The 13568-nt window shown below is 37.8% G+C and overlaps 1 protein-coding gene across 2 annotated transcripts in view; it reads left to right on the top strand.

The window, feature by feature from the left end:
- Positions 1–13568, top strand: part of LOC127796690 (probable apyrase 6) — a 57466-nt gene that overhangs the window by 34495 nt on the left and 9403 nt on the right. For both annotated transcript variants that reach the window (XM_052328979.1, XM_052328977.1), the window contains exon 4: positions 2208–2262. In XM_052328979.1, coding sequence (XP_052184939.1) covers positions 2208–2262 — 55 coding nt within the window. The remainder of the gene's footprint in view (positions 1–2207; positions 2263–13568) is intronic.

The following is a 13568-nucleotide window of genomic DNA, read 5'->3' as shown; positions in this document are numbered from 1 at the left end:
GTCAAAAATCCCCATTGAACCGAATAGCAAGCTATGGAACAATCCTAACAGCAAATTAATAAACAAAGGAAGATATCAGCGGCTGGTTGGAAGACTCATATACTTATCACATACCAAGCTAGACATTGCCTTTGCTATCAGCTTGGTGAGTCAGTTCATGCACAACCCTACTGAGGAATATATGCTAGTTGTCAGAAAAATTTTATGTTATCTAAAAGCTACTCTAGGTGAGGGAATTCTATTTAAGGTAGGAAATAAATTGAACATCAAAGGCTTCTCATATGCAAATTATGCAGGGAGTGTAACTGATAGAAGATCTACAAGTGGCTATTGTGTGTTCCTAGGAGGAAATCTTGTGTCTTGGAAAAGTAAGAAGTAAAGTGTCGTGGCGAGATCGAGTGCAGAGACAGAGTTTAGGGCTATGGCTATTAGCCTATGCGAAATCTTATGGCTGAAAATTATCCTCGAGGATCTAAGGGTTCCAATCCAAGGCACAATTGAGTTATGGTGTGATAACCAATCTGCAATCAGTTTAGCCCATAATCCAATTCAACATGACCGAACCAAGCATATTGAGATAGACGGACACTTCATAAAGGAAAAGTTGGAAGCAGGCCTCATTCATCTACCATATGTTCCCTTTGAAGAACAAATTGCAGACATATTGACCAAGGGATTGCTAGTAAGAAGATTTGAAGATCTAGTAGGCAAGCTAGGAATGTGGGGCATACATTCTCCAGCTTGAGGGGGAGTGTTGAAGAAATAAAGATCGAGCCGGGCCTTGAAGATTCCAAGAGACTCATCCATTATCATCTTTCTATTTATTTTGTTATTTTGCTTTGTATTATCTTGTATTGTTTCTTAGATTATCTTTGTATTATCTTTTAGTGTTGTAATCTAGTCCTAGATAATAGGGTCGTAATCTAATCCTAAATCTTAGAAGAATTCTTAGGAAACTTCTTGTATAAATATTTCTTATTCATATCAATAAAGTGTGTGGGAATACTACTTTCCTTTCTCCCTTTCTACAGTTATAACTGAAACTTTTGCAGCCCGGTGAGTGCAAACAGTCGTCAAAAATGCTGCTGGGTCTAAAAACCAAATCAGTTTAATATTCAAACAGTCATGCAAGATTGCAAACACAGTCAGTCATATGGGAATCCAAATAGTTATGTACAGATTCCAGAGCAAATTATTGCTAACTACTGAGTTCAAAAATATACATCAATAACCAGGTTAAGAAAAAAAGCTTATGATAATCATATGAACAGTCTCTAAAAGATTGTTGCTCTTCAAAAGTTTCCTTCTGGTCTCTGCTGAATGGTCTCTGCCCAGCATATGAACAGTCTACCTACTCTCTCCGCCCTTTCCTATTTGAAGACTTATGATTAATTTTGGATTCTTGGTAGCTTTTGTTGTGCTATACACAATATCAATATTGTTAAACTTGGGTTAAAATTATTGTTGAGTATTTTCTTCATGTTATAGGCATAAACATCTTTGATATTATATTTTTTAAGCTATTTATCAACTTGTTACTGTATTGTACGATACAGAAATTAGGCCTTCTAATTCACAATATGTATCTCGATTTGACAACTATGTTACCCCGTAAGATGACCTACTCAGCCATGTAGACCACCCACCCTGCTGTGAGCCGTACTTGGCCTTAATGACTCCCCCGTAAAATTTAACCCACTTGATGTGGATGTCCACAATAACTTACCGAGGATGGCCTTTTTGGATGCCCTCAAGTTCCTAATTTCCAATCGTCCCTCTTCCAAGGGAGACAAGACTTTCTCCTGACTGACTAAATGGTTCTTAAACTCATTCCCGTAGCCCCCAAATAAATTCTTCCTGCAGCTTCTCCAACCTATCCACCACTGCAACTTTTATTTTTTCTGAACTATAAATTTTTTAGGAATAAAGGAAAAATTTGTTCCCATCTTATCTGTCAAATACTTTGAAGTATTTTCTATGAATTTATTGATACTTAGATACAGATGTCAATAGGAAGAGAGAGAAAGGAACACAAAAAATGGTAAATTTTGGAAACTTATAAGATCATGTTTCCAAATAGAAACAGTGGCTGTACAATCTCTCCCAGTGTCTCTCTCATTTAATATTTCCAGGGTATTGATTATTTTAAATTTATGCAAGGCAATTGATGGTCTGGGGGAAGATTCTTAACCTTTGTCTGTCTACAGGATGCAATGTGGGACTCTCTGTCTGAGCTACACAAGTCAAAAGACTTGTTATCTTGTAAGTTATAGCTTGAGTATTTTCTTTTATGTTTTTATGGAATAAAAACTTTTTAAAGCTTTATCAAGTATATACTTTTATGGTTATATGACATAAAATAATAATAGTTTATCTACTTGCGACATATGGTTTTTATCTATGTACAAACATGCTTTCATTACTTAAGAAGATAAAGCTTTTTCTGCTTTATCTTGATTATATTCTTGTATGGTTACACGACATACAGTAATCATATTTTGCGCTTATCTACCAGCAACAAATGGTTTTTACAGATATACAATTGCCATTAGTTGTAAAAGAAATAATATAGTTGTTAGATACAGGTGCTTCACTTCTAATTGGCCATGTAAACATCTTCATTTCTTTTCTTGTGTGCTTTCAGAACTGTATTTTGATATGTTTTAACTTTCCATGTTTGGCACAAAAATTTGATATGACTTGTGTGTACAGCAAATGTAGCTTTACCTACAAAACATGCACTTTCTTTTTGTTGTATTTATTGTCAGGATTGACAGCCTGGAATAAGAAAGAAAGAGAGATAGATATGAGAAGAATTAGGGAGAAAACAGAGAGAAAAACGGGAAAATAGAGAATGGTTAGAGAGAAAATAAGAAAACTTGAAATCAATTCATTCATAATGTCTTCGTACAAGGTAGTATAGCCTTATATATGACCATTCTTAGCAGTTAATTGATCACATTTGTAACTGATTCTACTAACAGTTTATGGCAGTTGCAGTGGTTTGTTACCAGTTACTGTAGCTGTAATGATTTCAGTTGAGACAATTTCAAATGCTTGTCACATGCCAAGGGTAGCCATTGTAAAATTGTCACATGGCCAAGGGTAGCTATGCAATTGTGCCCCTCTATTCTGTTAGGATATTTTCTTTTTTGTCTTGTAGCTTAGACAGTTAGAGTGCCTTGTTTGGTAGCCAGAGTGAGGCTATATATATATTGCCTTAGCTGTAGGAAGGAGGCATGATTGGAATGAATTGAATATTCTGTTTCTCTCCTAACATTTCTCTCTCTTGGTTATCATCTCTCCCTTATCTCATCTGATTTCTTCCCCAAATTTCTCTCTTAATCTTCCAAATCTCCTTTCACACCCTAGTTCAGCCCTAAGGGTGTGGCAGCTTTTTGCTATCTTATATCTATAGCTACTCCCTATACAATTTTTTCAGTTATAACAAGAATAACTGCTAACTGTTATTTGCTTGAGAATTAATCTGCTACAACCACTACTCTCTTGTAAGTATACACCCAAGGTCTTGACACTTATGTATAATGTTAACCTTAGGACTCTTAGATTACAACCTTAGGCGAGAAAACCTTCTCATAAACCCTCTTAAACACTCTCGGATGCAATGTAAACGTAAGAACATAAAACTGAACAACAGAAAAGAAAATAACTGAATTTAAAAGATCAAACCAAACAGTATTAGGCGCAGATTTATCCTGGTTCGGAATGCCTTTGGCAATCCTACATCCAGCCTTCAAACACCCTTGAAGCAGTCTTTATTTCCAAACAGAAGATCAGTACAAAACCCAAGCTCTCTCTCAATGCTATCGCTCAAGTACAACCCTTGTTCACTCCAAGAAAATTCAAGAACACAATACACATGCCTCACTTTCTCTAGAACAAAGAATACTCACAATAGAAACAGAGAACTTGACAAGAGAGAGAAGTTATTAGACTGCTGCCTTGCCCTTTTATTTATAGAGGAGGCAGACACACTTAGGCAACTAACTAATTTAGGGAAATTACATATTAACCCCAACAAAATGTACTAATTACACTTAACCCCTAGCTGCCTAATTTCTTCAGCCAAAACTACTCTTTTATACTCCTTCCGGTTCTGCTATCTTCTAGGACAAAACTCGAGGCAAACTTCAACATATAAATTTCCAATTTGGAAATAGGTATTTATTTCCCAAGTTAACTAAATGCTTGTATTTATTGCCCATACTTCTCCAAGACCTTTATCCAAAGATGGAAGACACTTCTTGGGTTATTGAGGTCTTGCAGGTACAATAACCCAAGAATTGATATGGAGGTTATATTAAGTGATTTAACATGGAAATATAAGTGCTGCCAATCTAGAAGGGTTAGATAAGGACACAACAAGAAGGCAATATGTCATGTACCTAGGTTTAACCTAGGGTTTTAGGATGGAATTTGGTAGATATTGGCAGGGAAGAGTAGCAAGAGAGGGGGAAATCAGAAGAATAAAGGGGGATATTCAGAGAAATGGGGGAAGATATTCAAACAGAACAATGAAGGAGGGAGAGATTAGAGAGAAATGAGAGGAAAATCGAGAGAGAATTTCTAGAGGGAAATGACTGAATTCAATTATCAATTCAAACATAACATTCTCTAAGTGCTATAGCATATTTATAAGTTGTTCCAACATATCTAATTGAAAGGTACAACTATTCTTAGCAACCTAGAGTACAATATAGTAAATGCATGTGAACCAACTACTATTATAATGACAATTATAGCCTTGGAGATCCTTGGGATCGTGACAATTTCCCCCTCCTTGAGAAAGTTCTTGGCCCCAAGAACTTACAGCAACTGGTCACTGCGTGCTTCTTTCAATTCCCATTTTCTCTATTTTTTTTATCCTTCTTCTCTTTTTCCTTTCTTTCCTTCTCCTTCCCAACTCTTTCCTTCTTTCTCTTATGTTGTTCTTTTTTTGCTTGTCTTGCAAATATAAAATGTAGACCTTATCAATCTCCATGTCAACGCTATAAATTCCAGTATGTTCCCTAACCTTTGCTAAGACTAAGTCAATTGCCAATACATCGCCAATCATACCATTTACAGTAATAGGAAGTGTAGAATTTTCAGCCTTAATCTTCTCCATTTAGACAATGTTCAGTTAAGAATGTAAAGTTAGGCAATCTTTTTGTTTCCTTTTCTGTTGATCAATGATTTATAGGAGATTGATTGAAGATTTATCGGAGATTCAAATCAGTTAGGGATTCCTTTCTTGTATATATGTATCTTCAATGTACAAAAGTAAGTGAGTGAGAAAAGTTATCATCTTTTTCTTCATGGTATCAGAGCAGGTTTAGGGTTCTTGTTCATTTACCTTTCTCGACTCTCATCCTCTTCTGTCTCTGGTAACCCTTTTGTCGGTCAAAGATTGTTTCCTAGTTCACTACTCATCTCTGGTGTCGTCCACCATCGTCGTTTCTGTGCATTCGAGTTTCTGTTTGACATTGTTGCAGCCTCCTCTGTTGTAACCAGTCTTCGAAACTCCTCTGAAAGCCTATCGTCTGGCAGCAATATGGTCACCGAGAAGGGCTCTTTATCGTCGAATATCGTCCCGAGTCACATGGGAGCTGCTGGCAACTCATCACTCATCATCACCAGCCATAAGCTAAATAGGCAAAACTACCTTCAATGGTCCCAATTGGTCTTGATTTTTATTTTCGGCAAGGAGAGAGATGATTACCTCACCGATGAAGCCAAGCAGCCCATGAAGGAAGAACCGAAGTATCAGCCATGGAAGACAAAAAACAACCAGGTTATGTCATGCCTCCTCAATTCCATGACAAACAAGATTGGAGAGAATTTTTTCCTTTACAAAGCAACTGCAAAGATTTGGGAAGTTGTAAGATAGGCTTACTCGCACATGGAGAACACATCTGAGTTGTTTGAAATCGAATGTGTTCATGATCAGTGGAAAGAAGACCTCAATGTCACTCAATACTTCAATATTCTCAATCGACACTAGCAGCAATTGGATAAGTTCGAGGAGCACAAATGGAAGTGCCTGGAAGATGGATCGTACTTTAAGAAAATTGTCAAGTAAAAGCGTTTATACAAGTTCTTAATTGGTCTCAATAAGAACTTGGATGATGTTCGTGGAAGGATCTTGTCTACAAGAGCAACTTCGAGCCTTACAAGTTTGTCAAGGTGAGACAGGGAGAAGTAGGAAGAAAGTTTATGTTGGGGACCCAAAGTAGTGATTGCCCTTGCTGCTCAACTGCCAAAACCGCATTACGGCAAACAAAAGAAGGATCAACCAAAATGTGAGCATTGTCATAAGCTTGGCCACACAAAGGATAAGTGCTGGGATTTGCATGGAAAATCGGAGGATATGAAGCCAACCAATCACAGAGAGAGCAAGGGGAACATGGTGAATTCGGCTGGAAAAGCCAAAATATCTCTCTTCAACAAAGAACAAATAGAGCTACTTCAGAAGCTCTTTGGCGAGCCATAAAGTAGTCCCTCCTCCTTTGTCATTGCAACAAGAACTATGGATTATAAAGGTATTCATGCCCTACATGTTAAAAGAAGTCATTCAAATGTGTGGATTGTAGATTCCGAAGTGTCAGATCACATGACCGGAGACTCTAGATTTTTCACTGCAATCGGCCCATGTTGTGAGAAGTGGACTGTTTGGATTGCTGATGGAACACAACCTCAAGTGGCCGGAATAGGAACAATGAAGCTAACTGAGAATTTCACCCTTCACTTGGTGTTGTTTGTTCCCAGTTTAGATTGCAATATGTTATCTATCAGCAAACTTACTCTGGATTATAATTGTCTCTAAATTTTCCAAGAATTTGTGTGAATTTTAGGATTTGGATTTGAGAAGGATGATTGGTAGTGCTAGGCACTGTTCGGGGTTGTACCTATTGATAAGTAATAACTCTCCTAGTGGACAAGCTCTATTAGTTGGTAATCTAGATCTTCAGAGTTCCTCTTTTCATGCTTCCCTTCCTAGTTCAAATAATCGAGCCATGCTATGGCATTTTCGTTTAGGGCATCCAAATTTTGCATATCTTGAAAAATTGTTTCATGTGTTGTTCAAGAATAAAAATTCCAATTTGTTTCAATGTGTGGTGTGTCAATTGTTAAAGCATACTCGCAGTTCGTTTCCAAATCAATTATACAAACTGTCTTTTCCATTTGCCGTGATTCACAGTGATATGTGGGGTCCCTCTCACATAAAATATATTTTGGGATGTTGATGGTTTGTGTTGTTCATTGATGACCACACTAGATTAACATGGGTATTCCTTTTGAATGAAAAATTTGAGGTTGGTCAAGTCTTTAAGAATTTCAACATCATGATTGAAACTCAGTTTCATACGAAAATCCAAATTCTGAGGATAGACAATGCAAAGGAGTACTACAACTTTGTCCTGGGTGATTATTTTTTGAACCAAGGAATCATCCATCATAGCTCGTGTTGACACCCCTCAATAGAATGGTATTGTTGAGCAAAAAAACGATACCTCCTTGAAGTTGCTCGATCTCTCATGATTTCTACCAATGTTTCGAAACATTTTTGGGGGGATGCTATTCTCACGGCCACCTACTTGATTAATCGAATGCCTTCTCGAGTCCTTAAATTCCAAACTCCTCTTTAAGCTCTCCTTTCTGTATACCCCCATTCTCGATTTGTGTCCACCATTCCACTCAAGGTCTTCGGTTGTTCAGCTTTCGTCCACATCTGTCCTCATCATCATGGGAAGTTGAACCCTTCCAGCCCTCAAGTGTCTTTTTCTAGGATACTCTCCAAACCAAAAATGGTATAAGTGTTTCTCACCTTCCACTCGAAGATACTACCATTCAATGGATGTTACTTTCTTTGAAAGTCAACCATTTTATCCCAATCCTACCAATCAGGGGCAGAGTGTGATGACAAATGAATGTCAGTCTTGGGATGTTACTGAACTTTCACTCATACCTCCACCTCTTACATTCGTGTCTCTCAACTCCAATGTTATTGAACCTCTCACTGACCCAAATCTTCCTAAGCCTAACCTTGTTGCAATAGACTTACCAATAGGTATAAAGCTTCGTGTCTACTCCAGGAGAACAAATGCTCAAGATCAGGGAGAGCAACAATCACTGACTGATCATAACCAAGAGCCTAACTCGGATTCAGTGAATGAAGGTAACACATTTTCTAAGGAAGGAGTGGGATCATGCTAGCAACATCCTCTTCATAATTATATCTCTTTCAAGAGTCTCTCACCACATTTCCATGGATTTGTTAGCAATCTAGATGCTATTTAGGTTCCCACAAACATCCAAGAGGCTCTCGAAGATTCCTCGTGGAAGTCAGTAATCTTGGATGAGATGCGTGCCTTAGAGAAGAATCTGACTTGGGAGATCACTAACCTACCTTCAGGGAAAAACCTAGTAAGCAAGTTGATTTTTAGAGTCAAGTATAAGGAAGACGGGAGTGCTGACAAGTATAAAGCTCTCCTTGTTGCAAAAGGGTTGACATAGTCATATGGTATTGACTACCAAGAGACCTTTGCTCTTGTCGCTAAACTCATTACTATTCGGGTTCTCTTATCCCTAGCAACAAACCTAGACTGACCACTATTTCAACTTGATGTGAAGAATGTATTCCTAAATGGTGACTTAGAAGAAGTGTTTATGAGGGTTCCCCCAGGTTTTGAGAGACAGGCTACAAAGAATCAAATGTGCAAGTTGAAATGATTGTTATATGGTCTCAAGTAGTCACCAAGAGCGTGGTTTGAGAGGTTCACAAGAGTGGCGAAGCTTTGCGGCTACTCCCAAGGTCAAACTGACCATACACTGTTTGTAAAGAGGTCTCCTGAAGGTAAACTATCTATCTTAATTGTATATGTTGATGATATCATTCTTCCTGGTGATTTCACAAAAGAAATGGTTGGTCTAAAGAAAATGTTTGCCAAGGAGTTTGAGATCAAAGACTTAGGAAAACTCATGTATTTGGTAAACTTATATTTCTTTCTCACACTAAACCTGACAGTGTGTTTTTAGTTAGTGTTATGAGCCAATTCATGAACGATCCAAGGGAAGAACATATGGAGGCAATTTATAGAATCCTGAGATACTTGAATCTCATTGCTAATAAAGGTCTCTTCTTTGGGAAAGGTTCCAACCAAGAAGTAGAAATCTATAGTGATGCGGATTGGGCTGGCTCTATCACTGATCGAAGGTCTACATCTAGGTATTGCACTTATGTCTGGGGGAACCTTATCACTTGGAGAAGCAATAAACAATCAGTAGTCTCCAGGAGAATTGTTGAAGCAGAGTTTCGGATGCCATGGCACATGGTGGTATGTGGGAAGGGATCTAGATAAAAAAATTACTGGAAGAACTTGAAGTTGAGATCAAAGGCTCTATGAAACTTTTTTGTGACAACTAATCAACCATCAATATTGCCAAGAACCTTGTACATCATGACAGGTCTAAACATGTGAAAATTGTTCATCACTTGATCAAAGAGAAATTTGAAGAGAATGTCATCAAGCTAGTCTACACACGAACAAGCTTTCAGGTTGCAGATATCCTAGCTAAGGCCTTGCCATGTAAATGTTTTGAAGATCTAAGTTCCAAGCTTGGGATGAACAATATCTTCACCCCAGCTTGAGGGGGAGCGTAGATTTATAGATAATTTCAGCTTTAATCTTCTCCTTTTAGACAATGTTCAGTTAGGAATGTATAGTTAGGCAATCTTTTTGTTTCTTTTTCTCTTGATCAATGATTTGTAGGAGATTGATTGAAGATTTATAGGAGATTCAAATTAGTTAGGCACTTCTTTCTTGTACATATGTATCTCCGATGTACAACATTAAGTGAGTGAGAAAAGTTATCATCTTTTTGTTCAAGGAGGGACTCAAACTTCGCTGCCAGTCAAGATTTGATTTGATAGTGCAGCTAACCAACTAGAATTTGAACACACAAAACAACAAAAAACTCTTCAACAATCTTCCTAAACTCGTCACGTTTCTTCCATTCATCTTGCTTCAATTGTGTCCTCTGTTCCTCTTGATCTGTTTCCTGTTTGCTTTCGTTCACCAACAATTCTTCTTCAACAAGTTTTTCCTCTATTGGTGTCGTAGTTACTTTTCCTAATGAATCAATATCTTCCAGTCCTATTCCTTGAACAAAATTAAGGTCTTCAAAATCTAAAGTTGCAGTGATAGTTTTCGTTCCTAACTTCACACATCTTTGGCTTCATGATTGCTGGCATACATCACAGGTTCATCTTCAATAGTTGTCGCCTCCACTGGTGTCACGTTGATTTCTTTGGCGTATCCATTCCTTCCTTGGTATCCTGAATTGCCTGGTTCACTTCAGTTGATTTATCAACTTCTTGTTGCAAACTAGAGGTAACCGGTAGGACTCCAGCTTCCGCTAGAATCGATTCTGGAGTGGATTTTAAAACACAGTTTGCTGGTATTCAGATGTGAAATCCCTTTGAAATTAGAATCAGAAGTTCATCCAACTTGTGGTTGAGGTTATCGACTTTCTCTTGTAATTCGTTCCTGTCTTAGCAATTCAAATTTGTCTATCAAATTGATCAACTCTGCTACTCTGAATCGCTAGAAATCACAGCCTAAACAACCTGTAGGTATTGCCTAAATCACCATATAGTGGCTGAACAATTGTGAGAAAACTTGGTATATATTTCTCTAATCTTCACAAGGAATGGTTACGGTATAAATAGGATAAAGAAATCAATCAAATTCCTATAACTAAAGAAAAAAATTAATACTAATTACATCAATCAATCAATCCTAACAATTAAAGTTGATTATAATCAATCCCATAAATTGTGGGATCTGATTTTCCAACACTTCCCCTCAAACTAGTAAATAGATGTCAATCATTCCCAGCTTGCCTATGCAAGACTCAAAGCTTGGTTTAGATAGAGTTTGGTAAGAACATCAGCTTCTTGAAAAGTTGTGGGAACATAGGACAAGAATATAGTTCTATTATCTGTTTTAGACTTGATGAAATGTCTGTCGATTCTAACGTGCTTCATCCTGTCATGCTGAACTGGGTTGTGTACTACACTTATAACTGATTTACTGTCACTGTAAAGTTTTATGAGATTGGTGATAGGCATGTTTAAATCTGCCATAAGTCTTTGGATCCAAATGAGCTCATAAGTTCCTTGAGCCAATGCACGAAACTCGGCTTCTGTACTGTTTCTTGCAACAACAGTTTGTTTTTTACTTCTCCAAGTGACTAGATTTCCCCAAACTTTAGTGCAATACCCAGTTGTAGATTTACTGTCATCTACTGCTCCTGCCCAATCTGCATCTAAGTACCCCACTACATCCCTAGTACTCGTCTTCCTGAACAATAATCCTTTTACAAGATATCTTTTTAAGTATCTCAGGATCTGAATTGTTACATCCATATGCCTCTTCGTGGGAGCATACATGAATTGACTGATCAAGCTCACACTGAAAACAATGTCTGGCCTAGTTAAGGATAGATAGATCAATTTTCCAACTAAGTGTTGATAGGTCTCCCTGTCCACTGGAGGATCATCATATGTAATCTTCTATTTCAAATTCCTCTCTAGAGGTGTCGATGCAAGTCTACATCCTAGTTTTCTAGTTTCCTTCAACAGATCCAGAACATATTTTATTTGTGAGATGAAAATTCCTTGTTTACTCCTAGCAAACTCCATTCCCAAGAAATACTTTAGAGTTCCGAGGTCTTTCACTTTCAATTCTGACTGGAGTTCTTTCTTTAAATTCACAATCTTTGTTGTGTCATCGCCTGCAATAACCATATCATTTACATAGACAATTAGAACTGCCTGCTTCCCATTATCACTTCTTTTGACAAATAAAGTGTGATATGTCTGTTCTTGTTTATACCCAAGTTTCTTCATAACAGAGCTAAATCTAGTAAACCATGCTTTTGGAGACTGTTTTAGACCATAAAGGGATTTTTTTAGTTTACATACCTTCCCTGATCTAGCATGCATCTCAAATCTTGGAGGAGCTCTTATGTAAACTTCCTCACCCAAACTGCCATTCAAAAAAGCATTCTTGATGTCCATCATGTGTAGTTCCCAATCCAAGTTTGCGGCTAGTGACGGCAATACTTGAACTGTATTTAGTTTTGCCACCGGAGCAAAGGTCTCTTCATAGTCAACTCTATTGGTTTGGGTGTACTCTTGAACCGCCAATCAAGTCTTGTATCTTTCTACGGTGCCATCTGATCTGTACTTCGCTGTAAACACCCACTTGCTTCCAATAGTCTTTTTTTCTTCGGGCAACTTCACCATGTCCCATGTTCCATTTTCTTTTAGAGCTTTCATTTCTTCCATTACCGTCATTTTCCACTATGGATCTTGTAATGCTTCAAGAATAGTGCAGGGCACTTGAATCTCATCTATTTTGGAAATAAAGGCCCTGTAACTTTATGATAATTGAGAATATGTGAGATAGTTAGAAATTGGGTGCTTTGTTCAAGCTCTTACCCCTTTTCTAAAATCAATTGGGAGATCTAAGTCATCTTCTTCTTTTACATCTTCTTCAACCACACTTGGTTCCTTTTTCACAGGAGGATCTACCATTGGTTCAGACTCATGGTTCTATTCAAGAGTGTGTAGCTTGCGAGAGTAAACATGTTTTAATGGTGGTCCAAGATTGTGGGACACTCCCCTTGGATTTGACACTAGTTCAGTTTGAGTGTTTGGAGAGGGAGAGCTGGGAAAATCAAGGGCAGGTAAGGTTACTGGATGCAAAGGAAAAGCTTGTTGCTCAGGGTTTGGTCTAACAAGTTCTCCTATGACTATTGGATCCCAACGATGATCTCCTGATGAAGTCTCCCCTTAGAGAGTAACTTCGGGATAGAAGAATTGGTGTTCCACAAAGGATACATCACAGGAAATCAAAAATCTTTTAGAGGGAGAATGATAACACCTGTACCCTTTCTAAGAAGTAGAGTAGCTTAGGAAAATACACTTTGTAGGTTTTGGGGTCAGGCTTATTGGGATTGGGTTGATTATTGTGAACAAAGGCAAGACACCCAAAAACCCGAAGTGGAAGACAGTTATGAATGTGAGATCAAGGAAAGACAGAGTAAAGCACTAAGTGGAGTGCTAAACTTGAGAACTTTGGATGGAAACTGGTTGATAAGGTAGGCTGAAGTCAAAAGAGCCTCTCCCCAAAGAGAATGAGGGACATGACTAGCGATTATGAGGGACCGGGCAACTTCCAACAAGTGAGGATTTTTGTGCTCGACTACCCCATTTTGCTGAGGAGTATAAGAGCAAGAATTTTGGTGGAAGATACCCTAGTCTTGAAGGTAGTGATTAAAGGCATGACAAAAGTATTCTTTACTATTGATAGTGCGGAGGATTTGTATAGAAGACTGGAAAACATTTTTGATAAGCTGGTGAAACTGTTTAAAGATCATGGGAACATTAGACTTATCTTTCGTCAAGTAGACCTAGCAAACCTGAGTAAAATTATCAATAAATGTGACAAACCACCATTTGCCAGTGATGGTAGAAACTCAAGATGGACCCTAGACAT

The sequence above is a fragment of the Diospyros lotus genome, chromosome 3, assembly GCF_014633365.1.
Source record: "Diospyros lotus cultivar Yz01 chromosome 3, ASM1463336v1, whole genome shotgun sequence".
Taxonomy (NCBI): domain Eukaryota; kingdom Viridiplantae; phylum Streptophyta; class Magnoliopsida; order Ericales; family Ebenaceae; genus Diospyros; species Diospyros lotus.
This window is presented reverse-complemented; position numbering and strand designations above follow the sequence as displayed.